This window comes from Scyliorhinus canicula, chromosome 19 (genome assembly GCF_902713615.1).
Source record: "Scyliorhinus canicula chromosome 19, sScyCan1.1, whole genome shotgun sequence".
NCBI lineage: Eukaryota > Metazoa > Chordata > Chondrichthyes > Carcharhiniformes > Scyliorhinidae > Scyliorhinus > Scyliorhinus canicula.
Window position 1 is genome coordinate 26,395,154 of NC_052164.1, and position 27,794 is coordinate 26,422,947.

The 27,794-nt window shown below is 39.1% G+C and overlaps 1 protein-coding gene across 2 annotated transcripts; it reads left to right on the forward strand.

Annotated features, from left to right (window-relative positions):
• LOC119953851 (collagen alpha-1(I) chain-like) lies at positions 1–27,439 on the forward strand. 2 transcript variants are annotated; one of them, XM_038778420.1, is made up of 53 exons: positions 1–228; positions 1,878–2,072; positions 3,307–3,323; positions 3,421–3,444; positions 3,559–3,603; positions 4,039–4,140; positions 4,252–4,323; positions 4,725–4,769; positions 4,983–5,036; positions 5,352–5,405; positions 5,745–5,798; positions 6,068–6,121; positions 6,303–6,356; positions 6,500–6,544; positions 7,102–7,155; positions 7,299–7,343; positions 7,451–7,504; positions 8,968–9,066; positions 9,316–9,360; positions 9,463–9,561; positions 10,677–10,730; positions 10,892–10,999; positions 11,118–11,171; positions 11,278–11,376; positions 12,186–12,239; positions 12,499–12,597; positions 13,121–13,174; positions 13,408–13,461; positions 13,819–13,872; positions 13,986–14,039; positions 15,002–15,046; positions 15,145–15,243; positions 15,737–15,844; positions 15,993–16,046; positions 16,387–16,440; positions 16,757–16,810; positions 17,304–17,357; positions 17,683–17,790; positions 17,932–17,985; positions 19,123–19,176; positions 19,444–19,605; positions 20,288–20,395; positions 20,638–20,745; positions 22,681–22,734; positions 22,833–22,940; positions 23,494–23,547; positions 23,916–24,023; positions 24,132–24,185; positions 24,434–24,541; positions 24,643–24,922; positions 25,240–25,430; positions 25,631–25,876; positions 26,336–27,439. In XM_038778420.1, exons 1-53 carry the CDS (start codon positions 147–149, stop codon positions 26,480–26,482), a joined length of 4,389 nt encoding a protein of 1,462 aa, XP_038634348.1. In that variant the 5' UTR covers positions 1–146; the 3' UTR covers positions 26,483–27,439. The 2 variants fall into 2 exon arrangements, with proteins under 2 accessions (XP_038634348.1, XP_038634349.1); XM_038778421.1 differs by having other exon boundaries at positions 3,310–3,323.
• The last annotated feature ends 355 nt before the right edge of the window (positions 27,440–27,794 follow it).

Consider the following 27,794-nt stretch of genomic DNA (forward strand, 5'->3'; position numbering starts at 1 on the left):
GGTAGCAGTGCGGACGGAACAGTAGGAAGTTTCTGCTGGGGCTCGGTGCTGAAGTTTGGAATTAAACACCAGAACAATTGTATGTCCAGTCGCTAACGAAACTTTTTCCCTTTACCCCAAAGAGTCTACATGTCTAATATTTAGACATGTTCAGCTTTGTGGATACTCGGACTTTGCTGTTGCTAGCAGCAGCATTAGTGGTGGGAAGATGTCAAGCGGAAGACGAATGTAAGTGTTTCTTCTCTTACAATTTGCTGTTCAGTTCGCAAGGGATTCGCAAAATCTACCCGCTTGCTTGCTCAGAAGTCTCTGAAAGTTTGAAGTAACTTGAAAGCGTGGCGTTCACTTATTTTTTAATTGTTTATGATTTGGGGGAATAATGTAAGTTATAAAATGAAAATGACTTGCAGAGATGTGGCTGGGGGCACTGTAAGGCAAAGTTTAGAAGTTTTGCTCCGATTCGTTTTAGATTTAACAAAAAAAGTTATTCAGAAGTCAGATGGTTGTTATTTTAATTGTGTGGACGACTTGAAATAGTCTATTGCAACGAATTCCCTTTTATGGAGTCGTATTTCGTTCGCTCGGCTCTCAGTGCAATCACACATCTGGGCAATAACAAGGCTAGTTGGTGACTCGGGGCTGCCTGTAACTTCTCCGCCAGCATCCAGATGTTCAGGATTTGCTGCATCCTCCGCGTTTTAAGAGAGGCAAACAGAACAAAGGCAAACGCCAGAATCGTTTTAGTTGGAAATGAAATGAGTACATTGGCTAAAAACAAAAAACAGCTGCTTGGCTGGTGGGCGTGTCACAGCCGAACCCGTCCTTTTGTGGCCAAGTTGGAACAGAGTTTGAATTGTTCCTCGAAAATAAAATCGGGGGAAATAGTGGGCAAGGCAACCAAATCGCAGCGTGATTTGGAAAATACTTCAAAGGAAGTAACGGGGTGAATGACATTAAAGGAGGACGATCCAGATTCGATGGTTCGGGTCCTTATCGAGTCAGCAAAAGTGCGATCATGCTGAATTAATTGACAGGTATTGAGGTTGCTTGAAAGAACAAGATGACCATTCCAAAATCGAAAATTGTTTAAAATGCAAGCTCAGAAACTATAATATGTAAGGGGGGAACGATCACAGTGTTTGGAACAGAAGCAATCCAGATGTTGAGCGCAACATTCAGAACTGAGTCATTTCCAGCGCCACGGTCCAACAGCGCCATCTCCAGACAGCCTGTTTAATAAATTGTAGCGCTTTACCACCACCACCCGCCCACCCCAGGAAAACCGAGGTGTAATTTACTCCAAGCCCCAGGCAGCAAATGTTGCACGGACGAGTTTGAAGTGAAATCGCTTTTAATGGACCGAAGTTTGAGTTGTGCCATTTGCAGTTTAGGAAATCCTGGGCGGTGGGGCTTGAGCGCCATCTGTTGAATTTCTTGCCTGAGGATCTAGCTGCAGGGGTTTCACGAGCCCAAAATGTCTCGTTAAAATAGCGCAATTGGCTTGTGTGAGTGAAATCAAGGAAGACTCTTTTTAAAAAGTAAAAGCAGCATAATTAACTGGGAACTTGGATAGGCCAGTCAGGTATTTGGTTATGTGGTGGATTTTACGAAATTGTGATGCCACACATGTTTAAAGCACATTTGCATTAAGCAGTGTCGTTTTCAGTTTTGTTTTTTGTATCGTTTGTGATACCCAATGAACAGATAAATAGGAACCTGCATGATTTTTTTTCCTGGCTTGTATCTGGGACATGTTTAATTTGCCTGTTACCTTGATCGAGTAATTTGATCTCTCTGCACTTGCATCCCTGCGCATTAGAGGGCGCTCGGTGGAACCTCGGTAGTTAATCCCCCACATCCCCCTGTTTGTGTCTCAGCTAACGGACAGGACTGCACGAAAGAGGGAGAGAAATACCATGACAAGGATATCTGGAAACCCGAGCCCTGCCAGATCTGCGTCTGCGACAATGGCCAGATTCTCTGTGACGAGATAATCTGCGAGGAAACCAGCGACTGCCCCAATGCTGAAATCCCCTTCGGAGAATGCTGCCCTATCTGCCCTGATCAAGGACGTAAGTGTGACTGACTGACACCTTCTACTCTGTTGATCTCGACCTTTTGGCAAGTCCTCAAAACCTCGGTCAATTGTTTGAAGGTTACAAGGGCATTTCTCGCCCAACACCTGACGACTATTTTCGAAAAGCATATACAAGAACCAGGTTCCCCTTCTTAATTATCAGCAGCGAAATCGTCTAGGAATAACAGCAATATATGCATTAACCTTGAAATGTTGAAAAATAATAGCTACATATATAGATAAAACATTGAAAAGTTGGAAAATAATACCTATATATAGATTTTTTAAACTTTAAAAGTTTGAAAATGTTGGCAATATATATATAAACCTTTAAAAGGTGGAAAATAATAGCAATGTATATATATATATATTTAAACCATAATATGGTGGGAAATAATAGCAATGTATATATTTATTCACCTTTAAAAGGTGGAAATTATTATCCATATATATATAAAGATGGAAAATAATAGCAATGTATTTCTGTATGTTCACTGTAAAAATGTGGAAATGAATAACAATGTATACCTATTAATCTTAAAAAGGTGAAAATAACAGCAATAAATGTATTAAACTTAAAGTAGATGGGAAATAATGCATAATTGAATCTGGCCTCCTTCAAAGTCGATAATTCTCAACATGATCCTTTTACTTTTGACAAAACTCATGTTGCAGATACGAGCTTCGTATGAATAATAATGTAATTTGATACTTGTATAGTAACATAGCAATGGTTACATTACTTTTCATTGAGAAACATTTTGCCAAATAATTTTTAAAGTGGCATTGAATGTTTTGCAGTTCTGTAATGCAGAAATATAGGTGTTGACTTGTAAAGGCAAAATAAACAGGCCACTTTTCATTTTGAGTTAGATTTAAGTTAAATGACACTTCGCTGTTGGTGATGAAACAGTTGAAAATGTTGTCTCTTTCTGGATCATTTGATCGAAAAAGGGTGTTTATTTAAACCAGCTTAACTATTTTAGTATTTTTAATTGGGGCGTTAAATATGACATCACTGAATGATCCAATGATGATGTCACACACCCCCTCCCCAAGGTAGAGCTAAACCAGGAAGCAGCCTGACCACTAATTAAAGTTGTAACATTCCCAGGCCTGAGAACACCTATACAGTATACAACTGATCTGTCGTTCCTGAATCATTATAATTTTATGTTATTTGAGAACATCTGTTTACTAATTAATCTTTTTTTTAAATTTTGTTTCAGCAGAAGGTGGAGAAACAGTAAGTACATTACATGTTTACCAACAGAAAGTAACATATTTTATACATTGTCACTTTTAACACACATCCCTATAACTGACATAATTTTTTTTTTCAGTACCCATCTGGCCCTGAAGTCCAGGTAAAGATAAATGTTTTTCATACACAAGCCATAAAACTGACTTAAATAAAAAAATATATTGCAATTCTTTGAATTTACATTTACTTACAATTTTAATGATTATGCAATTTTCAGGGACCTCAAGGCCCCAAGGGAGAAAATGGTCCTAAGGGTGATAGAGTAAGTAGACCCTGGCTATTTCTTTTAAACAAAATGTGATACTATTGCTTCCAAGTTATGAAACCCTCGATTATAAATTCCAATTTGTAAACAGCTGCCAAATATCTAGATGACTGACTGAAACAATGACAATAAAGGGTGACTATATCTGGCTACTAAAATCGATAGGAACTGAAGTTTAAAATATTCTAATTATCCTTAGTCAATGGCTACAAGTATTAGCCTCTTAAAGCTACATTGAAATGAAGAGGAATCCATTAAGAATGTTGGAGAAGGTTTAGAGACTGACAACACATGGGAAATAACAATAAACAGGAAGAGGCAACTAAGGAGATTACAATAGATAAGAGTGTTGCTATAGCAATGATTGCAGCCAATGACTATGCTAATTTTCCTCATGAACAATGATCCTAATCTTTCCTGTTACATTTTTAGGGACTTCCAGGTTTACCAGGACGAGATGGACTTCCAGGAACCCCAGGTCGTGATGGCCCCGCTGGTCCCCCTGGTCCACCTGGAACAGCTGGCCTTGGCGGAGTGAGTGACTCTCAATGATTTCCCATTGAAACAAACAGTGCAACATATCTAATCATTCCCAATACAGTTTTACAGGTTCCAGGCATCTAAAATCACTTTGCTCTCTTCCAGAACTTCCTCCCTCAAATGAGTGGTGGCTTCAGTGAGAAAACATCTGGCGGTATTCCAATGCCTGGACCTATGGTATGAGCCATTGATCATTATTCCATATAACATATGTAAGAGTAAAGGTGGCAATGCATCTGTTAATCTTGCGGCGCTTTAGGTCATTTTTACAATCCTGAAGTGAATTATGTCACATATAGTCACTGAGAGTGAAGATGTGTAGAATTAACTTTGACCAGGTGGAAAGAAAGTCTAAATAATTAATAGTTTAGAGAATCAAACTATTTGCTTAAGATCAGTTGAGTGTAGAATGCATCGGCTTCAGGGAAAGGACTGGTGAGTGCATGTTTTGTAGGGTTTATTTATTTGCTTGTGTGCACGTTGATATGACTTTTTGAAATAACGAAAGGTAAAAATACATGACTATGGTCCATAACTCTGTATGTCTCTTTACTAAATAAGTCTTGTTTTTTACCCAGGGTCCAATGGGTCCCAGAGGAGCTCCCGGCCCAGCTGGTACACCTGTAAGTACAAAAAGTTGTTTTCCTTAAACTACTCGTCAACATTTGATTATTAAAACACTTATTAAAAGTTAGTGGAATGGATGCTTATCCAAATTATAAACCGTTAAAAATTTTACTATCCATGATTCTGTTATAAAGAGAGACTAGAACTTTAATTAGCAAATAACAAACACTTTTATTGTTGATACATACTTTATGTTTTTTAATCTTTAGGGTCCTCAAGGATTCCAAGGACACCAAGGCGAACCTGGCGAACCAGGCTCACCTGTAAGTAATCCGTTAAAAAAATGACACCGCAGTTCCCATAAGGATGTATGTAGTATTCATTCACATTAAATTATTGAAAAGCACAGTTCCCATTTTTTACCTTGAGCTGGATCTTTACTATTAATGCTTTGAGAAGAAAGGTACCCAAACAAATAATGGCTGGGTATGAGAATATTGTGAAGCCAGCTATCAATAATCGTTAACTTCAGTAAATTATTAAAAGCAGAACTATTTTGTCCAGTTAACTACACCCAATTATTTTGTTTTGCTTACTGTATTTTTAATATTGTTACTTGTACATTTTTGACTCTTTAGGGTCCAATGGGTGCACGTGGTCCTCCTGGCCCTCCTGGCAAGAATGGTGATGATGTAAGTAGCACCAAGTGGTCTGTAAATGTAATTAGTACAATAACCAGCGGCCACTGGCTGCTGTCTTTCTTTATTAGATGCAACCAAATGGTACTTTCAGCATTAGTTTCGCTAGTGTATCTTTGACCATTGAATCCAATCAATTCTGCCAAACTGAATTAATAGTAAAGTAGTACATGATCATTATTGATTTAAGATTTTAAACCCAGTCCTTGCACATGCTAGATAACATTAAATTCATGCATTTACACATTGATTAAGTGCATGCTCAAACAGAGGAATTGACTTTAATCTCCATTGCCGTTTATGAATAGCTGAGCTTGTTTTTTTCCTCCATAGGGTGAACATGGCAAAGCTGGCCGCCCCGGTGACCGTGGTGCCCCTGGTCCTCAGGTAATAGACTTGCTACCAATACCTAACGAGAATATTGCAATATCCCCATATTACATTACATTATCTCATGTTTAGTTGTTAAACAAAAGCCAATGATGATAGCACAAGAGCAAGATAGCATATTGAAAAGTTGTTTTAAAATATATTAGTTATATATGAAAAATATATAAATCAGTGCCCCATTAGTTAATTTTACCCTGCTTCACACAAATAAAACAATTATTTTTAGATATTTCACATATTTTACGAGACCTTTCTTATATTTTTAGGGCGCTCGTGGTTTCCCTGGAACTCCTGGACTTCCCGGAATCAAAGGACACAGAGTAAGTTTAATTGTACAGTTTGGTCAAATATGGTATATTAATATACTGCGCAATTATGCTTTTGTAAAGAATATGCAATGCTGTTATATGGCAGCTTGAATCCATAAATACAAATTCAGTTGTGAATTATCTGTCGGCTTCAAAGAGACGTTTTTCTCATCACTTTGCCCTTTCTCCACAGGGTTACAATGGTCTAGATGGTGCTAAAGGTGATTCCGGACCAGCTGGCCCTAAGGTAATGTCTCCATTTTCCTTAAATGTGAACTGAGTATACATTTCAAAGTTCTTTCTTCCCTTCCAGTCGTGCAGAATATTCAATATTATTTGTGTAATAATAAGTTAGTGTTCTAATTGTGATTGTTATTCCATTTACAACAGGGTGAAACTGGTTCTCCTGGTGAAAATGGCAGCCCTGGTGCTATGGTAAGTAAATGATCAATTTTCCTGCAAACACCACTTTGATTGTATTTCTTGGGAATTTTCAATAAGAGATACATTCATAATATACAATCCATTTGTTTTGAAAGCTACATCCATGGAAGGTTAATTACTAAGCTGTAAAGCAGGTTACACAAGGCCTGTGTTACACAGGAATGGCATTGGTATCAATCTTGACTTGGAAAGCAGGTTGCTATTATGGACTCCATTTTCTTCAATTCAGTAATTGAGTGGAAAAGTAGACATGAGTATAAGGCAGAGAACACAAATTTACACTGACCACTTATGTCTTATATCTGTGGGGGTGCTTGATCAAAACCCCTAGAGAAATGGCATACATGGCTAAAAACAACCTGGAACTAAGGCTCAAGAGAAAGGGAATCACATGGAATTTACAGCTCTACCTTTACCTTTATCGGGAAACATTACAATCAATTTTACATCAAAGTATTGACAAAAACACTATTATGTCACATGCTTCTACATTTGCAATAACATATTTTGAATTGAATAGAAATAACATCTCATATTATTTTGGACAGGGTGCACGTGGTGTTCCTGGTGAAAGAGGTCGCTCTGGTGCCCCTGGTCCTGCTGTGAGTACAAAATCATATTTATGAACTAATTGGAATGGCTATATGATTTGTCATCATAAAAGCTATTTTAAATGCACTTATATTTCTCTACCCTGACTTGTTTGCAGCAATGTATCATTGACCTCTTCCTTTAACTGTTGTAGGGTGCTCGTGGTAATGATGGTGCTGCTGGTGGTGCTGGTGCACCTGTAAGTACCTTTTGTCAACTGATTACTTCCATACTTTTGTTACTGGTTGTTTTCCAGAATTTTTCCTCTTTCCCAGAATGTAACATAATCTGAATACTGCCTTTCAGGGTCCCGTTGGTCCAGCTGGTCCCCCTGGTTTCCCTGGTGCTCCTGGAGCTAAGGTATGGTATATAAGCTACAATTTGGCATTTAACAATGTAGTTACCTCCTGACATACCTGATGACTTACATAATATCCCTTTAGCAAGTATGTCTGAATTGAGAGAAAATACTCAGGCTGAGGCAAATTCATCTCAGACTTGCACAGTGTTGCAAATCATTGATGCCTTACAACTCATTGATGCAGAAACAAATCTCCAGTCTTTCACGCTGGTGTGAGGACATACCTCCCATTGACTCCTACTGTTTCTAAGGAAATAAAAAGCAGAAGTTCCATGCTTCCTCATTACACTGCTAGCTTTAATAAGCATGGATTTAAAGGATATATGTATTGTATTTTCCATTATGTTTTTGAGAGAAATGCTGTTGACTGCATGAGCTTCTCTCCCAATTGCACTCAGTGGTGTAAAGAACCTGGACATTATTTATTTTTGGACTAACTGTTGACTGTTCTCCTATTGGGAGAAAGGAACAAGTTCTGATAATGCACATGCAGGCAGTGAGTCCTGAGCATTTTCTCTCTGAATAAAATCACAACCTTAGTGTGCCTTTGAAGGGATCCATGAAAGTAGGGGAATAGTGCACAGCAGACATTTTCCTGTCAAATAAAATACTCATAGATCAAAACCTGTGTGATTGTCTTCATGTCCAGGTAGAGACAAGCTGATCAAAGACAAAGCAAAACCATTTGCTTTAAACCAAGAGAAAATGCACAATAGTTTGACACGTGGTTCATCTATACATTGAAAACATTAACAGCTTTTACAATAGAAGACTATCTTAATTTAGAATTACATGGCAGCTAGAATAGATCATTTTGCTCCTAGTGCATGACTACTTTTCCATTAGATTGTTTATGCTCTGTGACCTAACTCCTTAAACTTAATATATAGATTTATATGTTTTTAGTTTACTCTGTGGAAAGATGCAGAATAGTTGTTCTAGTCTCTATTTTCACTGAATGTAGCCATGAATAATACAAGCTTTTGGGTTGTCTGCATATTTTTCCCATTTTAATCTGACTTTTCAACCATTGATAGTATGAACACTACAATCATACATCAATGAGTGACAAATATTTTTGATGGTCACTTGCTGAGAGCCAATATATCATAGCGCAAAACCACCTACCTTTTCTGTTCATGTACTTCAGCTGAATAGTTTTAAAGAGATACTGAAACCTGTGTCTGAATTCTTGAATTGTTGTGCCTCCTGATCCTAGTTACATAATTTTGAATTGCCTAAGTTGTCAGATGCTTCTCAGTTCTGTGAAGGCCCAAACAAAATGGCAATTGCTGTTTTAGAATAGCGACCGGTTAACCCAAGACAATATGATTAAGTACAGGTCCAATTGGGAGCACCTGGATAGTTCTGCCAGAACCTCCCTGTGCTGATGTTTCATTATGACATTGAATTGAAAGAAATATTTTGTTCCATTAAAATGTCTTTCTTGCTTTGGTTTTAGGGTGAAGCTGGCGTTGCTGGTGGTCGTGGTGCTGATGGTCCCGCTGGTGCTCGTGGTGAACCTGGTGCTGCAGGACCTGCTGGCCCTACTGGCGCCCCTGTAAGTACTTGGTGTGCGGCGGGGTGGGGCAGAGGCAAATGTTTGTGCTTATCCTTCCGAGGGATGTGAGCATTGCTGGCAAGTTCAGCATGTGCTGCCCATCCCTAATTGCCCTTGAGAAGGGCAAAGTAACTGCGTATTTGAAAATTTTAAAGATTATCCACCATAACAACGTTAATGTATCTTTGATGTTCTGTGCTTTCTTAAACATTGCTCCAATGAATACATTTACTTTTTTTCACCATGTAGGGCAACGCTGGTTCTGATGGTCAAGCTGGAGCCAAAGGTGCAACTGTGAGTACATCATTTCTTTGCCTCCTGAATCTTTGTGGCGAATTCAGCTTTTCCAGTAAATTCTGAATGCACTGAATGATATTTTATCTGCTTGTGTTGTAGGGTGCTCCTGGTATGTCTGGTGCTCCTGGATTCCCTGGCCCACGAGGACCAAGTGGCGCACAAGGTGCTGTTGGACCTTCTGGCCCCAAGGGTAACACAGTAAGTGGCTGCTGGATCCACAGAAATGTGTCTGCTTTTCACCGATATTGGGTTCCACTATAGTGGGAGGAAGATTGGATTATGTTTTTAAGTTCTCATGGCTCTTGGGTATTCCTGGACTAACCATTTTTTCAAAATTTCAAGTCACGCAATCTGATACTAAAATAATCTTCAAATATGGCAGGATTATATTACTCCAATTTCAAAATTAGTTTAACAATTGCAACACAATTTTATACCACCAAACTACTTAAGAGTAGTTTCAAATAAAAGTAGGAGCTTAAGTCACTTAGGTTGTATTTTCCCTTGAGCCTGTTCTGTCCACCCTTCCATTTTTACTGTATGAGTTTTTATAGTATTTCTCGTACCATTTGTTTTAGCTTTTATTTTATCCTTTGTCCCACCTGTTCAAGGATTCGGCCCAACTTCCTAAACTGGACAATTATCTTTGAAATGTGGCCACTGATCTGCTGAAGATTAGGTCTGATGGCTGTTTTACCATTCACTTGAGCTCTAAGACATCAGAATTTGAACTAGTCCCATCATTTAAACAAATGATCCGTTGTTTTATGTATTCATTTTTAAATAAAGTATCCAATGAACATTCTGTTCAGCAGCCCAGAGAATTGGTCTCCACCAAAACAAGATACCCATCATCAGTGTCCTGGGGGTTAATAATATTGACAATGCTCTCTGTATCCATTATTAGTCATCAACAGGAACACATGCAGTATATATCATTACGGATATTTTAACAACAAAAATAGTGTGTAAATGTTACTTCACCTGCAGGCTAGTGGGTCTATATACATTGTGTGCACTGTATATTTGAACAGCTAATGAGGCCCTGACATTCTATCAGGGTTCCACTGGTCTCCCACTACAGTTCTTAGCAGCAAATCTGTGGGACATCTCAGAAAATTACATAAACAGCTGAAAACTGCTATCTGTACTGTTCCCCTAAATGTTCCACTGATCACCCATTGGACATATACCAACAAATCTTCTGTGGAGTTTCAGGGCCAAGGTGTCAGAAATAATCTCATAACTTTTGAAGAAAGAAACCTGATTCACTATTGGCCTTCTATCTTTTAATATATATTTTCTAACCTTAGGGTGAAGGTGGTGCTCCTGGATCCAAGGGTGAAACTGGTACAAAAGGTGAACCTGTAAGTATTAATCTTCAGCTTTATGCAATTATTTACAATTAATAGCTTCATAGATTTTAATGTAATAGGAAATATGATCAAATTGTAGGATAATACAAAATGCAGCACAGGTCGATTTTCCCCATTGACTAGCCACTGATTGTAACTTTGATATTTTCTAGGGTTCAGTTGGTGGCCAAGGTCTCCCTGGCCCAGCTGGTGAGGAAGGCAAGAGGGGCGCTCGTGGTGAGCCTGGTGCTCAAGGTCTTCCTGGAGTATCTGGTGAACGTGTAAGTTGAAGACGTCACTTTCTTTAACATTTTTAAATTTGTTATCTGATGTTTTGCCAATCTCCAAGGGATTTCCAAAATGCATAACTTTGTTCCTTTACCTTTCATTCCATTGCAGGGTGGTCCTGGAAACCGTGGCTTCCCTGGTTCTGAAGGTCTTATTGGTCCCAAGGTAAGTAAATTCCACGAAAGTGCTTCTGTTTTGTTCATTGTCGCAGGTATTGTGCAGTCTGCAAGTTTCTGCAAATTCCTCATTTTCTATGCGTTTTCCCTTACAGGGTGTTCCAGGCGAACGTGGTCCTGGTGGACCTCTTGGTCTCAAAGGTGCTACCGGTGAACCTGGCCGACCTGGTGAGGCCGGTCTCCCTGGTGCAAGAGTAAGTATTTGACTCGGATAAGGTGCTGGGGTAAGGGGTTGGGATAATTCTTAAGCAATGTTAAAGAAATTGTAACTGCACAGACTGCAGAGACTAACATAAGGTATAAAGCTGAAACTGTGTGAGGCAGTGCTCACTTCACGATAATATGTTAATCTATGAAATAAGGAGCACATTTTTCTTTCCTCATGAATTATAGCAAAAACCTAGATGCAATTACAAAATCATACCCCTTGACCTATACACTTGCTAAAATGAGCAAATGGAAGAACATTTGTTTCAGCATGATTCTGCAAGCATTGAGTGATCAAATATATCTTGCATGACCTATAGAATATACTACAAAAGAAAAGGAGCAAAATTCAAATTATTTTTAAAACACTGAAATGTTTGATCATGCACAACAAATCAAAAGTGATAACATTTGATGTAAAAAAGTGTTACTTCCTGAGACTACTCAAAATTCAGAGAGGATTTGCCTCTTCCATTTTGGAAACCAATTCATTATACTGTGATTGAAGCAAATTCCTACATAACACCTTGTAGAGTTGGAGGCATCCACTGACCCCTTCTGTACTTGTTACGATGCTCATGCAGGGTTGAAGGACACTGCTTGAAGAGCGGGAAACATTCTTTCCATCTCCGACACAAATAAATTGTAAATTTACTTAATTGCTCTTTTTAGGACAGTACAGTGTGCATTCTTAACTGCTGAGATTGCCTGCCTAACTGCAACTCATTGTACGTGTAAAGCCTTGGCACATTTCTGAAAAATATGTTGAGATGTTAATTCAGTTTTGTACTTTTAGGGTCTGACTGGTAGTCCTGGTAGCCCTGGTGCTGATGGCAAACCTGGCCCCGCTGTAAGTATTCATTTCCTTAAAAAAATAATTTTGAATATTAATTGGAAATTGTTCACCAGATATATACTAAGCTGTCATTATATAGAGTGAATAGAATTGAAATTTAAAAATAAATAACACTGCATTTTAAACTTATATTACATTACAATATATGAAATGAATGTAGCAAATATCTCGATAAAATAAATCAAGGTACAGTGTGAGCTTATTTCAAAGCCTACAAATTGCCACTGTCTGATATCCTACCTTAATCTAACAGGGCCCAACTGGTCAAGATGGTCGTGCTGGTCCACCTGGTTCTGCTGGTCCAAGAGGTCAACCTGGTGTGATGGGTTTCCCTGGTCCTAAGGGTGCTGCTGTAAGTATGAAAATCAACATGTAAGGCTACACAGCATGTATTGAGGTCCTTTTAACGAGAGGCAGTATCCTTTAAAGCATGCGGAATCAGCAAATGCCCTCCCAAGGTATGCCTTGGGAGAAAAGAAAATTTCTGCCAATCAATATAGTGCCACAAAACACACCAGTATCTGTCCTAATACAGTCACAATAGCCTGAATTTTAGCTCTAGGTTGGAATTGAGAGGGTTGGTGCCAAGACAAAGTGGCACAGCCCTGATGACCTCGGCGGTCATAACGGGGTAGCCCCTTCATTAAAATAGTGAACAGGACTGTGATATGCGTCTTCAATACTTAGACCTGTCTGATATCACAAACACTATTTTCAGACTCAGGGGTTTGATAGTTTCTTCCACAAAGTTAAAGTTGATAGTGTGAAGCATTTGGCAGTTGTGAGGGAAGTAAGGAGATCCAATTTATTGAAACAATCACATATTTTCATAAATCTTATGATGCCCATATTTAATCTTATATTCTATCCTCTAGGGCGAGCCTGGCAAAGGTGGTGAGAGAGGACCTGGTGGTCCTGTTGGTGCTGTGGTAAGTTTATTGTCGGCTATTAGCCCAAATTATGCATTTCTCTAACATCTTAAAGATTTTGCCATTCATTCAATCAACACAAATTGTACGACCTGCTGTATTTCATGATAGTACTAATTCAACATGATTATAAGTAATGTTCAGAGCTTTCTGTATTGAAAACTCAATAACATTTACAGTGGATGGTTATCACCAACAGATATAATCAACAATTTAAACATTTTCCCCCATAGGGTCCTGCTGGCAAAGATGGTGATGTTGGTGCTCCTGGTGCTGCTGGCCCTGCTGTAAGTAAAATGCAAAATCATCTAATCAATTTGGCAAAAGTTCTTACCTTGCAAGATGAAACAACCCCAGTATTATGTTGAAGCCAGATTGACAAAGGAGAATACTTTAAAGAAAGCATGCCTCCATTCTCTTTGGTTTTACATAACTTTGTACCAAAGCCAAACATATTATACAGTAATTGCTTTTTTTAATAATAAAATCATTTATATTTTTGAAGATGTAATTAAAAATTGGATGCACAATTGCCTGGATACCGAGTTACATTTATCTATAGTTACAGCACATTGTGGAATAAAAATATTGTACACTGCAATCACGGCCAAAATTTGAATCTGTGATTATCATTTATCAAACAGGGTGCAACTGGTGAGAGAGGTGAACAAGGACCCGGAGGTCCTCCTGGATTCCAGGTATTAAACACTTCAATAATCTTCAGAATTTATAATGTTGAAACATAATTTGCAACATTACTTTGGATCAATAATTCAATTATCAACACAATATCCCAATTCTACTTTAATAGGGTCTGCCTGGTCCTTCTGGTGCTCCTGGTGAATCTGGAAAACCAGGTGAACAGGTATGTATCATGCCAGGGAAATGTATTGGAATATTATTATTAGTATAATGGCTTTTTATTGTTTGCATTGGACACGTAAATAATACTTGATCAGCTATGAAGTTAACATAGCCTTACTGGCAACGGTTAATCACTATCCTCGAAGGTTTTATTTAGTTTTACTGGATTTCATTACTATTTGACTATAAACAGAATTACATTATCACTCCCAGATTAATGTGAATGTAATCAGGGTGCTCATACCTCTACCCCTCTCCAACTTCCAATATAGTTCCTTGGGTTGCTAGATAGAAAGGAAGATTAGTGTAAATGAGAGGTAAATAAGTCATCTTTTTTCCTGATACGATTAATATACGTTTCCCTTTCTTAGTTTAAAAAAAAATTTAGAGTACCCAATTCACTTTTTCCAATTAAGGGGCAATTTAGCGTGGCCAATCCACCTATCCTGCACATCTTTGGGTTGTGGGGGTGAAACCCACGCAGACACGGGGAGAATGTGCAAACTCCACACGGACAGTGACCCAGAGCCGGGATCGAACCTGGGACCTCGGCGCCGTGAGGCTGCAGTGCTAATCCACTGCGCCACCATGCTGCCCTTTCCCTTAGTTAAACATTTTTATTTGAAAGAATATATTTGCGACTTGGCTTGGCACACAGAAAATCCTTTGCTGTTTACTGAGACTTTGGGAGGAATTCTCTGCCACCCCCAAAATTTGCTGCCAGAAATATTGGTTGGCAGGGCGGGTCAAAGTTCTCACAGAAGGTTCCTCCCAAGTCAGGACTAGAAAATCCCTCCCTAATATATAAAATCTTGTAATGGAACATTATTGCACTGGTTGGGTTATAATCAATGACATAATCTTTTAACATATAAAGGAGAAACTATTCCATAAACGTTTCACAGTTAAAGGTCTGGGTGAGATTTACTTGGATTTTAATTCATGTTTATTTGTGTATGATAGGGTACCCATGGTGACATTGGAGCTCCTGGTGCTAATGGCCCAAGAGTAAGTTGTTTTTAAAATTCAAATTGTAAAGAAAAACAAGTAACAGAAATAATTTGCATCCATGATCTTCTCTAACGATTCAATCCTATTTTCTTTAGGGCGAAAAAGGTTTCACAGGTGAACGCGGTGCAGCTGGTATCACAGGTGCTCCAGGTGAACGTGGTGGTGTTGGCTCTCCCGGTAACGATGGCCCTAAGGTAAATCCTCACTCACAACAAACAAGAAGTGACAGAATTAAAATAATTTCACATTCACCAGAGGGGATTAAATCAAGGATTTCTAAATTGGCAACAACCTGCATTTATTTCACTTGCCATTCTAGAAATGGAAGGCTCATTTGACTCTTTCAGTTAATTACCATGCAAGAGCTCACTGAGCCAAAAAAGTCATTTTTGGGGTGGAGGGGTGAGGAGGGAAGGTGGCGAGGAAGGGTGTGGCAGCAGGGAGTTGTTTAGTGCTGTATGCTTATAACAGTAGATCAAATCTTGAAATGTTCTTACTCAAGTGAGGTCATAAAAAGCCTCCAGAGCTGTTCACAGCTTTGAAATATGTACAACTCACTTCAACAACATATTATCAGATACAGATATACATTCATTCTAATTTTGAAAGTATTAAGTTATATTTAGATAGTTTGTTTTGTCACATATATGCAGCAATATTACACTAACACTTGCCTATTCTCTTCAGGGTGATGCTGGTGCCCCTGGTGCTCCTGGTTCTCAAGGTACTCCTGGTATACAAGGTATGCCTGGTGACCGAGGTATGAGTGGTCTTCCTGGTGCCAAGGGTGTAAGAGTGAGTATGCTCAGCACAATTGTGCTGTAAATTCCTGATAGCTTTAACTTAAAATGCAAATTCTTGATAGATATAACTTAAGATGTTCACAAAACTGTCAATGCAAAAGATATGTTGTTGTGACCTTGGCTTCTCTTTCTCTACAAAGGGTGAATCAGGTCCAAAGGGAGGTGATGGTGCTCCTGGCAAAGATGGAGGGAGAGTAAGTGGTCAGGTTATTTTTTTCAATGTTTTGCTTATGGCCGTTGGTATCAGTTTGAAAACTTTATGTAAATTGCCAAATTTATGCTGTCAGCGGGAAATGATGATCAATGGGATTTCAGGCTGGACTATTGGTGCAATAGTTACTGATCTGGCTCCTCTCTGCACTCCCATTGAACACGCTTCCGCAATCGGAGCACAAGCTCAGTGCATTTATCATATTATGTAGATACATTCAAAATTATTCATATTTACATTCTGCCACATTTCTCCATAAGTATTAGCACAATCAAGAGTTACTGACAACTGTGATACTAATTGCAAACTGTGATTATTTTTAGGGCATGACTGGTGCAATTGGCCCACCTGGTCATTCAGGAGCTCCAGGCGAGAAGGTACACATTTTCAATTATGCTTCTTATTTCATGGTTAAAATCATTTTAAAAGAACTATAAACTTGATGTATCCTCAATATTTGTGAAGTACAATATAGAATTAATGCATAAAATGACACTAGTCACCCACTGAAATTTCTTCATTAAAATCATTAGCAATGTGTACAATGAAACCACTGTTCATCACCATACACAATAACAATTTTAATACCTGATGCTTACTAAATGTTAAAAGACATGACATAAATAATTTTACGTGATATTTTCAAGTTCTAAGTTGTTTTGATCCTTTTTTTGTTATATCTGTTCCTTGTAGGGTGAAGCCGGTCCTCCTGGTCCTTCTGGTCCTACTGGTGGCCGTGGGGCTCCTGTGAGTAAAATTTAGTTTACAAAACAAAAAATACGTTATTAAGGATATAAGGAGTCAACATTGAGTAAAAATAAGAACAACGTTTTATTAACAAACAAGACATGTGCACTTTCTGGTAGACCCCACCAGGTTTCTCTCTGGCTTTACTGACGCTTTATAAACGCTGCGTAATTGAGGTACCCTGTCCCTAGTGGGGCTGCTCATACTCCGCAAGGTAGACAAGCATTCCCACCCCACATGTGGGATATTACAGTACATTTTTAAAGACCCTCAAATCAGTAGTAGGACTAACATGCAACTGGTGCGAATTGCAAAATTATGAGCCAAGCAATTACTGCCAGCTGCCTGCAAGACCCCATCATAATACACCTCGGTGTCTTTTCAACCCTTACATTACTTAATTTTCTGAAGTTTTGTTTAGCCCATCTTCTCAAATCTGTTGAAGCTTCATTGATGGCAAGATATGTATCTGATCTTTTGCATTCATGTTTAGGGTGAACGTGGTGAATCTGGTTCTCCTGGCCCTGCTGGTTTTGCTGGTCCTCCTGTAAGTATTCTAAACCTTTTTCTATTGAAAGCTATGATTTATTGGCAAATATGTTTTTTGCACATGACTTCTTTTGGTAAATGAAGATTTATGCATAAACGGCTTTGCTCAAGATTTTGAAAAAACATCATTTGTTTGTTGAAGCATTTGTTAGGCTGTATAAAAATAATGCAGTTATTACATCTTACCCTATACTAAGAGTAACACCTGTTACCTAATATGCATAATATTATGTTTGGTCTTTAAGAGCATGTGGACAATTTATATTAGCATTTATGCAACATCAATGTTACCTTGGTGAAAATAGTTTTTCCTTTCTTCATAGGGTGCAGATGGTCAACCTGGTGCTAAAGGCGAAGTTGGTGATAGTGGTCCAAAGGGCGATCATGGTCCACAAGGTGCTATTGGTGCTGTTGGAATCGCTGGCCCAACTGTAAGTAACGAGAAAGAAAACATAAAGTTGCTCTCAGATGAAAGTTGTGTTCTTAACTTAAAAAGAGGACTGTATTTTGTGGCAAACCTTCTTGTGTATCTCCATCTGATATAAGCCCATCTCTTCTTTTTATTTTCACAGGGTCCTGCTGGTCCTCCTGGTTCTAAAGGCGCTCGCGGTGCTCCAGGTTCACCTGTAAGTTCGTATTTTGAATTACTGAAATCCTCTTCAATGCCACTGTGTCACGTTCCATTGGGATTTGGTCTGTGTTTTATTCTGGATTCTAGGAGACTGACTTGAGCCAGCTCCCTGCATTTACACTTTCCTTATCCTGGCGGTATTGTTCTGGACTTTGCAGCCATAATTACACCAACATTGTCAATGTTTGCCGTCATTACTCCACTGAAAGTGACTGCAACATGGGAAGTCCCCACATGTGCAGCTTAACATGGAGATTCAGAAGCTGTTAACAGTAATTGTGCACTTCGTCAGAGGAGGCACTGTTGAGTCAATCCCCACCCCAACCCCAGAAACTGCAAACAATGGGAAATCTGATGAATTGAGTGGAGCTTTGTCAGCCTCACTGTAAACATTTGCACCTTATTAAATGATGTGTAACTGGGTTTTTAATGGCACGCTAACACTATAGTTACAGTAATACACCCTAACTGTCCCTGAGAAATTAATTTACGAATGGAGTCAAATACCTCCATAATAATAGAAATCTACATTAACTCGCCCCCCCCCCCCCCCAGCCCAAATTTTTTTGGCCGTATGAAAATTTGAAAGTAAAGAACATTTATTTAACTTCCTGGTTTACTGTGTGTAAATACATCGATATGATTGACTGCTTACCTGCTTGCTGACAAACCTGCTGCTGCAGATCAAAGCATCCCGCTGACTTGGCGCTGGTGTTAAACAGCTGCCTGGAAGAGGGAAACGAGTATTAAAAATATCATCAGATCTTTGTGGGCATCTTTCTTCGAGGTCAGTGGCAAGTGCTGTTGCTTTCACCACTTATTGGAAGATTCGGGTCTCAGACTCAAATCTCTTTTGGATTCTACCAACAGGACAAGTGAGCTAGATCTACAAGTGTAAACTCACGACTGGTGCATAGAATCCCTGCAGTGCAGAAGGAAGCCACTCGGCCCATTGAGTCTGCACTGACCCTCTGAAAGAACACCCTACCTGTGCCCACTCCTCTGCCCAATCACCATAACCCTGTAACCCCACCTCACCTTTTGGGCACCAAGGGCAAATTGCATACCTATATATTGAGAGATGAAATATACTAGAAAGAATGAATTGTAAGGTTTTTCTTTCCTGTTTTAGGGTGCTACTGGTTTCCCTGGTGCTGCTGGTAGAGTTGGTCCCCCTGGCCCAAGTGTAAGTAGATTTTACAAATATTTAAAGATTACTTTTTGAGAAATTGTAATAAGATTTATGGTGCAGTAAGATATTAGTCCAGTGAAATGTAATTGTGATATTTACCCATTAATGCAATCTCAGACAAAATATTAACATAATTACAAAATATTAGCAATATTAGTTGGTAATTCGAGGACATTTTTTGAAATTTGTCTTGACTATCACAATCGTTATTTAGGTTACAACTTGAAACATTGACAATTTAACTGTTGCATTCATTTATAGGGAAATACTGGTCCTTCTGGTCCAACAGGCGCTGTTGGAAAGGAAGGCACTAAAGGTATTCGTGGTGAAACCGGTAGTGCTGGTCGCCCTGGCGAACCTGGTAATGTTGGTGCTCCTGGCCCCGCTGGCGAGAAGGGTTCCCCTGGATCTGATGGTCCTCCTGTAAGTTTGAAACACATAGACTTGAAATGAATGCTTTCTGAGCACTAACTTACAATGCCCATCATTGAGTGGTCACTTCAAAAGTTCCCCCGTTAAATATCATTTGAAATGAAGCATAGTAATGTAAATCTGAAAAGTTGACTGTGAGGATAATCAGATTGTGGGCTGCGTGCTTCTTGGCTTAGCGCCGTTTGCCGGTGGCAGGATTCTATCTTCCCTCCACTAGTCAATGGGATTTTCTATTATAACCACCTCGTGCCATGGGGAAACTCGCAGGCAGGGGTGCACGCCGGTGGGAAAAGCGAATCGAGACTATCAGAGAATTCCATCCTGTAGCATAATGGGTGACAAATCTGCTAAACCTTTGTTTTTGTCCCACTTAGGAAGTCAAATTTTGCACCCTAATGTATTACTGAAAGATAAATTCCCTAACAATCACTGTGACCTGTTTTACTTTATTTTACCCATTATATCAGAGCAATAGTTTGCAAACATAGTGACATTATTCTTCATCATACATTAGTTAATGAAGAAGGGCTTTCTTTTTTCAGATGTTTAATTAATCAGCTAGTAGTTCCTGAGATTGATTTTAAATAGTTTTAGGAAACAATATATTAGAAAGATCAAAATCAGTTAATATGTTCCCGGTCTTATATATCTTCTAAATTTCTTCCTCTCGTAGGGTGCATCCGGTATCCCTGGACCTCAAGGTATTACCGGTATGCGTGGTATAGTTGGTATGAGTGGAGTAAGAGGAGAGCGTGGTTCCATGGGTCTCTCAGGCAAAACTGTAAGTTGCAGAGCAAATACTTTTTTTCTGCAATGTTGCTGGTATAATATAAAGCCAATTCAACATGCTACATCTCTTCTAAACTGCTGAACTTACCTATAAATTCTTCTTTATAATGGAAGATGCATAGCTGTTTCCAATATTTGTTTTATTCTTTGATTTGATATGTCATGTTTATGATGTTGTATCTTGTCTTGACCAATTATATTCACCGACCAAAACTGCTTTCTCTATCCTTTTAGGGTGAGCCTGGCAAAGCAGGTCCAGTTGGAGCACCTGGTGATCGTGGTCCCCCTGGCCCAATGGGTCCTCCTGGTCTAGCTGGCCCATCTGGCGAATCTGGTCGTGAAGTAAGGATTTTGTGATTTAACTTATCTGAAACATTGGCTCAAAGTTGACTTACTAGTGCTGTTTTCAAATACGAGTAGATGAACACATCAGCACTTCTGCTCAAAATCCTTTTCACTCTCATCCTTTGTTAAAAGAGCAAAGCAAAGAATTTCATTAAAAATGCATAAACATAAAATAGCATTATATCCCACATTTCTCTAAATATAGAATTAAACACAGAATGCTCCAGAATGCAATTGCAAAGGATTACAGAAGATATACTGCACACAACCAGGCCATTAGCCCAGTCAGTCCATACTGGCATTAATGTTCCTGTCAAGTCTCCTCGCATCATTGTAGCCTTCTATTCCCTTCTCTCTCATATACTTGCTAACTTCTCCTTAAACACATCTATACTATTCCTTTCAATCACTCCCTGTGACAGCTAGTTCCACACTCTCATCACTCTAGGTAAAATAAGAATCTGCTAAATTCCCAATTGGGTTTCTTGCCTATCTGAAAGTGATGCCCTCTAGTTCTGCTCTACTTCACTACTGTAAACCTTCCCTCCACATCCACTCAATCAAAACCTTTCATAACTTTAAAACCTCCATTAGGTCACCACCCAGCCTTCTTTTTACACCATTGACCGGAAAATCTCAGCCAGGAAAAGAAAACTTTCATGGGTCTATGATTCCACCAATACCATCAGTGAGCTAGATTAGGAGTAAAACCTCAGAGGTGGAATGTGAATTGAATAGAGATCCAATCTTTTCATACTTTCCTTATATATGTGGCCAAATATTTCTGGTATAATCATTGCAAATTTTCTTGCAACCCTCTCCTTTGCTTCTATATCTTTTTTATAACATGAGTGACCAGAACAGACCACAGAAATATATTCCAACTGCAATTTGATACAGGTTTAGTATGGGTTCTCAACTTTTCAATTCTGTATCTCTGGAAATAAAGCTGAGGGCTTGGTTTGCTTTTTTATGGCTTTATGAACCTGTGGTGCAACTTTAAGTTATTGGTACATTTATAATCTGAGGTCCCTTTGTTCCTCCACCCCAATTGGTCCAGGTAATAACTGACCAATGAAAATGAAATACATTGATACACATAATAACAAATAAGCAAGTATGTCCTTTTCAATAATCAATCCTGAGACAGATTATTCTTCTACTTCACAAATCCAGTTCCTTAAAAGAAAATATTGAGAGTGTTTTATGATGTAGGTCTTGTGACACAGTGATAGTGTCCCTATGGGACAGAAGTTCTGGGTTAAAGTCCCACTCTGGGGCTTGATGGCGATGGCATGTGCATTTGTAATATGGCTAAACAAGTTGGTTAACAGCCTACAAATCCTTCCCATTTGCCTATGGCAGGTGGTAAGAGCAGGAGAGTTTCCTGGCCAGCCAGAATCTGCAGAAGATAATGGCAAACCACTGCAGTGCTTTGCTAAATGTGACCATGAACCAAAACATGAAAGTCTAGGGTTGGGGATCATAGTTAGAATGCAAGCGGGTGAGAGAGATTACCTTTTGTGGGTGTGTTTGCACTTCTGCGTGGAAATTCCTTGGGAGGGCACCTGGTGTTGGGGAGGGTAGAGTGGAGTGGTCTTCAAAACTCCTGCAGTAACATATGCAAAAACTCCAGAATAAGTGGCTGCAGATCACTGTGATAACTCTGCAAGTTTAGTATCGGGGGGGGAAAGTGGTTTCAATTTCACAATGGCACCAAATCGGTAGTGCCAATTTGATAGTGAGACTCAAGATTCTTCTGAATCACATTCAGTAGGAACTCTTCCTTCAGGGAATTGTGTTTGTGTGAAATTCGCACCAACATTATAGTGGAGGAGGAAATGCAGCTTGAGTGTTGGTGAAAGGAATCAGGTTAATATGTTTTAATATCAATCCTTCAGATTATTTAGATTGATATTTTACTGCTTTCAGGGTGCTCCCGGAGCTGAAGGTGCTCCTGGCCGTGATGGTGCCTCCGGTCCTAAGGTTAGTCATTTTTCTCTATTTCAAGTTCTCAAGCACTATTAATAATTTAAATGAATTAATGGTCACTGTATTATAATGAATACTTCATTAATATGTAGGGTGATCGTGGTGAGCCTGGTACATCTGGCATTCCCGGCGCTCCTGGTGCCCCTGGTGCTCCCGGCCCTGTTGGTCCTTCTGGCAAGAATGGCGATCGTGGAGAAGCAGTAAGTATGCTTTTTTTTAAAAAACCTTTTGATGCTCCTACTTAAAAATTATAAACATTTCCACTGCAAACAAATTCTTTAAACATACAACATTGCAGATCCTGAAAACGTTCGACATTTATCCAGATTACAATATCGTGCAGTTAATTATTAGTAAACTCAGGTTAAAATCCAGCATGCAAAATGAATAACTGCAAATCATTTATCATAATTTATTCATGTGCAGGTTAGGTGGATTGGCCATGCTAAATTGTCCCTTTATGTCCAGGTTTGATGGATTGGACATGATCAATGCGCGGAGTTACGGGGATAGAGTGGGGGAAAGGGCCTAGGTAGAGCGCTCTTTCGGAGGATCGGTGCAAACTTGATCGGCCAAATGGCCTTCTTTTGCACTGTGGGGTTTCTATGGATTCAAGTGTTAATTTTGAAATTCACGCTGTTATTCAGTGAAATTTTATGACATGAAATGCAGAATTCTTCAAAATGTACAGACTATAAATAACATATTCTTTTGAAAATGATATTTACATTTGATTTTCTTTCTGTCCTTCAGGGTCCTTCTGGTCCAGCTGGTCCTTCTGGCCCAATGGGTCCCCGTGGACCTCTGGTAAGTAGATTCTGCTTATTGAAATTATCTTTGCTTAGTACACTCAAAATTTACTACCAGGTGTTGGCTGATGAAAATTCACAGTAAATATTCTTACAGATGTACTGAAAATAATTGGCTGTTGTATAATTTAGAGGCAAGGTAAACATTTCTTTGCTTTATTTGTACTGATTAATGGAGCCACAAAAATAAAGTAACTGAACCTAAAATGTAGAAATGCCTTCGTAAAAAGTGGCCAAGAGCAGAAGAAACATTGTGGATAGAGTAGAGAAACATTAGCCCAAGTATTCATTCTGTAGCTTTCCAGAATTGCCAATCGTGAAGTACAACATATGAGAGTAACTAAAATGGGCTTCTTTCCCCTCTAGGGTGCAGTCGGTCCCCGTGGTGATAGAGGTGAATCTGGTGAAGCTGGCCTAAGAGGCATCAAAGGCCACAGAGGTTTCACTGGTATGCAAGGTCTGCCTGGTCCTACTGTAAGTTGCCCATTTTCTTGACGGAACTTATTTATATTGCTTATCCATCAACTTATTCGAGCCTTGTTATATATTTTCCATATTGACACATTTTCTGTAACCAAACAGGGTCCCCCTGGTGAACAAGGTCCTGCCGGTTCTTCTGGTGCTTCTGGCCCACGTGTAAGTATATTCTTCATTGAATAAAAGGGATGTCACTTTTCAAATGTGTTATTTTTCCCCATATAGTACTGCATTTTAATAAAGGAAAACATTTAAAACTAAAACAGGAGAGTTTGAAATGTGTAGCATGGTTTCTAATCACTTTAAGTAAATGATTAGATTGTTTGCTGTAATGCAATGAATAATATATGAATATCATAATGAAACTGCCACTGATTCCATTTGTTATGGATCTTCCTTCCTTCTAGGGTCCTCCTGGCCCATCTGGTTCTCCTGGTAAAGATGGTGCTAGTGGACTGCCTGGACCTATTGGTCCACCTGGTCCCCGTGGTCGTAATGGTGACATGGGTCCTGCTGTAAGTAATGTCTTTGACTGATGTGGTCACATTTGTAAATTGACATAAGCTTCATCTTCTTCCATGCACCTGTACTTAACTGCATTTTGATCACTGTGCAGGGCCCACCTGGAGCTCCTGGTGTCCCTGGACCACCTGGCCCATCTTCCGGAGGATTCGACTTCCAATTTGCATCACCACAAGTTGACAAAGGCCCAGACCCACTCCGTTACTTCAGATCTGATGATGCCGGCGCTGTTGGAGATCGTGACATTCAAATTGACACCACTCTGAAATCCCTGACCCAGCAGATCGAGAACATCCGTAGCCCCGAAGGTACAAGAAAGAACCCAGCCCGTACTTGCCGAGACCTGAAGATGTGCCACCCAGAATGGAAGAGCGGTGAGTTTCAATACTGAAAACAAGAAATACCCACATTGCAGCACTGCAATTAACCACAGAATAAATGTGTGTAGGGTCTACTACATTCGCAAGAAAATGCAGTGCAGTTATAGAAAATACTTTATATTGAGAGAGTTTAATGAAAGCAAAATGCAACAGTAAAAGGTTCAAAATTCTGTTAATATATAGTTAGTGAGCTAAAATTTAGATCAATCAAATCTCACTATCTGACTGTTTTGAAGCACCACAATCTAGCTGAAAGTACTCTTGGTGAACCATGGGTGGAACATTAAACACCTTTATCATTGATCACACAGGCGATTATTGGATTGACCCTAACCAAGGCTGCACTTTGGATGCCATCCGTGTATACTGTAACTTGGAAACTGGTGAAACCTGCGTCTACTCAAGCCCACAGTCCATCCCACAAAAGAACTGGTACACAACCAAGAATCCAAAGGAGAAGAAGCACATCTGGTTTGGCGAGAACATGGATGGTGGCTTCCAGGTATGACATTTATTTGTAATTGGATTATTATCCACTAAAATTAATTGCGTCTAATTTTATTTTATTTAAAATAAAATAGTAGATTTAAATGGTGAGTTTAAGGCATCTTCAAGCTTGGAAGTTTGCTTCAAGACCATATGCATGTTGTCTTTGGTTTCATTTGAAGGAATAAATTAACTTTCTTTTTTGCTTCCTTTCAGTTTGGCTATGGTGGTGATGATGGTGTCCTTGCCGGAGATGTTGCAATCCAGGTTACCTTCCTGCGCTTGATGTCCTCTGAGGCAACCCAGAATATCACATACCACTGTAAGAACAGCATTGCCTATATGGATGAAGAAGCTGGTAACCTGAAGAAGGCCGTATTGCTGCAAGGTTCCAATGAAATTGAAATCAGAGCAGAAGGCAACAGTCGATTCACATACAGCGTTTCCGAGGATGGTTGCACGGTGAGTTTGAAATCCTGAAGACATTTCTTTTATATTGACGGAGTAGAAGTACAGGATCCTAAAGAATGTTCTGATCCGGTTTGCACAGCCTGTTGTATTAGTGAGGTCTCATTCAAGTTAGCGGGTTACTTGCATCCTCATGTTTTAATAACTTTAATGAAAGTGTGTAGTCATTAAACTACTTCTCAAATCACATCTGTAAATCGCAATTAATGTTTTGAGAAGGGCTATCTACAAAATGAGTCATGATACTTCATGGGGCAGATTTCCATTTTTGCTACTGGGTGTTAATCTAAAGGGTGTAACATTATGGAAACAAATGAAATGAAATTCTGGCAGATTCTATACAGGCGGCAGGTGATAAAGGTGTAAATACATTGAATGTGATGGACTAGGGACAGGTGCTTTACGCAGTGCCATGGATTATTAATGACTCTTGATCTTCTTTCAACCCAACAGAGACATACTGGTGAATGGGGCAGGACAGTCATCGAATACAAAACAACGAAAACATCACGACTGCCTATTATTGACATTGCACCTATGGACGTTGGTGGCGCTGATCAAGAATTTGGTGTTGACATTGGCCCAGTCTGCTTCTTGTAAAACGGACTTGAAATTTACTTGCAGTCATCTCTAAACTTTCTATGCATTGAATTCTAATTCATTCGACAGCCACGGTCCACTTGCTTAAACTTTGGGCCTGAAGACGGGTGGGACAACTACAAGGACACTTTTTTATGTTCTCTGTTTCTATGGCAACAGGAAAAAAGTACTTGTCAGGTGTAAACCTCTCCCTGGAGTTAAGAGATCACTGCAGGTGACATTTTGCCATATACCACTGCAGAGAAAAACTGAAAGATTGTATGTACCTTTTTCAGGTGGCAAAATAAATTTGAAAAAATGTCAAAATCTTGTTATTGTCCTTCTACATGTGGTGAGAAAGCATCGTTTCTTTGCTATTTTGTAGTGCAGAAGAGTAAAATCCTCACATCTTCCAATACAAAACTTATAGGGCTACCTCACACAAAATGTCACCTTCTGTTTTAGCAAGCCACAGTGAGTCAAAAAGCAGTGCTGGGATAGGTTATACAGCTATAAGAAAAATATATAAAAAGAAAGGTGCTATTTATGCTTAGGTTCTTAAAGCTGTGCAGCGCAGCACAGAAAGCTTGAAGAACCTCTGACTGGTGCTAAAGAAACATTCCTCCCTGCCTAGGAATACGGTGAATTTCTTTTCCAAATGAGGTGCTATTTAGAAGTGTCTGTCTGTACACAAGGAGAAAACTTTTATGTGCAACAAAACATCGCAAACTACCTGTCTCTTTCAAAGTTAAGCATGTGGATCCCTATCTCCCTTTGCCATTCCTGTTTCATCATCTCAATGCCCTTTTTGTGCTTCTTTTTGGCAATGCCCCTTTTTTTCTACTTTAGAGTGGAAAAATAGAGGCAGACATTTCTGGGGCAAGTACATGGATATGTACCTATTTTGTATATGTATAATAATTTGAGATGTTTTTAATTATTTTGAATGCTGAAATAAAGCATGTTTAAATGATCCAAGAAATATTCGTGAATATGTATTCTTCACTCATTAGTTGATTCATTTAACTCCTATTATTATTTTTAAATGGGCCACTCATTTCATCCAGAAGAAGAGGTTTTTTTTGCATCACAGAAACTAAACGACAAATAAAATAATTCTCAACCTTAAAGAACATCTCGAGCAGAAGCTGTTAAAAAGTTTACTTCAGGAATGGCATCAACTTAAATTGTCAAAACCTTCATTCGGGAGAACTCACTGAGATTGTCGAAGGGTCAAGAAGACCATTCACAAGAGACAGCAATGTGCTGGGAATGGTTAATTTTTTTAACAAAAGTGGACTAAACAGTACATCTCTTTTTGGGTACCACATCA

Bases quoted from the DNA above. Each gene is read 5' to 3' on its own strand.
- LOC119953851 (XM_038778420.1), top strand. From the start codon at position 147: ATGTTCAGCTTTGTGGATACTCGGACTTTGCTGTTGCTAGCAGCAGCA. The intron at 7,156-7,298 runs GTGAGTACAAAA...TAACTGTTGTAG, and splicing joins CTGGTGCCCCTGGTCCTGCT to GGTGCTCGTGGTAATGATGG. The intron at 20,746-22,680 runs GTAAGGATTTTG...TACTGCTTTCAG, and splicing joins CTGGCGAATCTGGTCGTGAA to GGTGCTCCCGGAGCTGAAGG.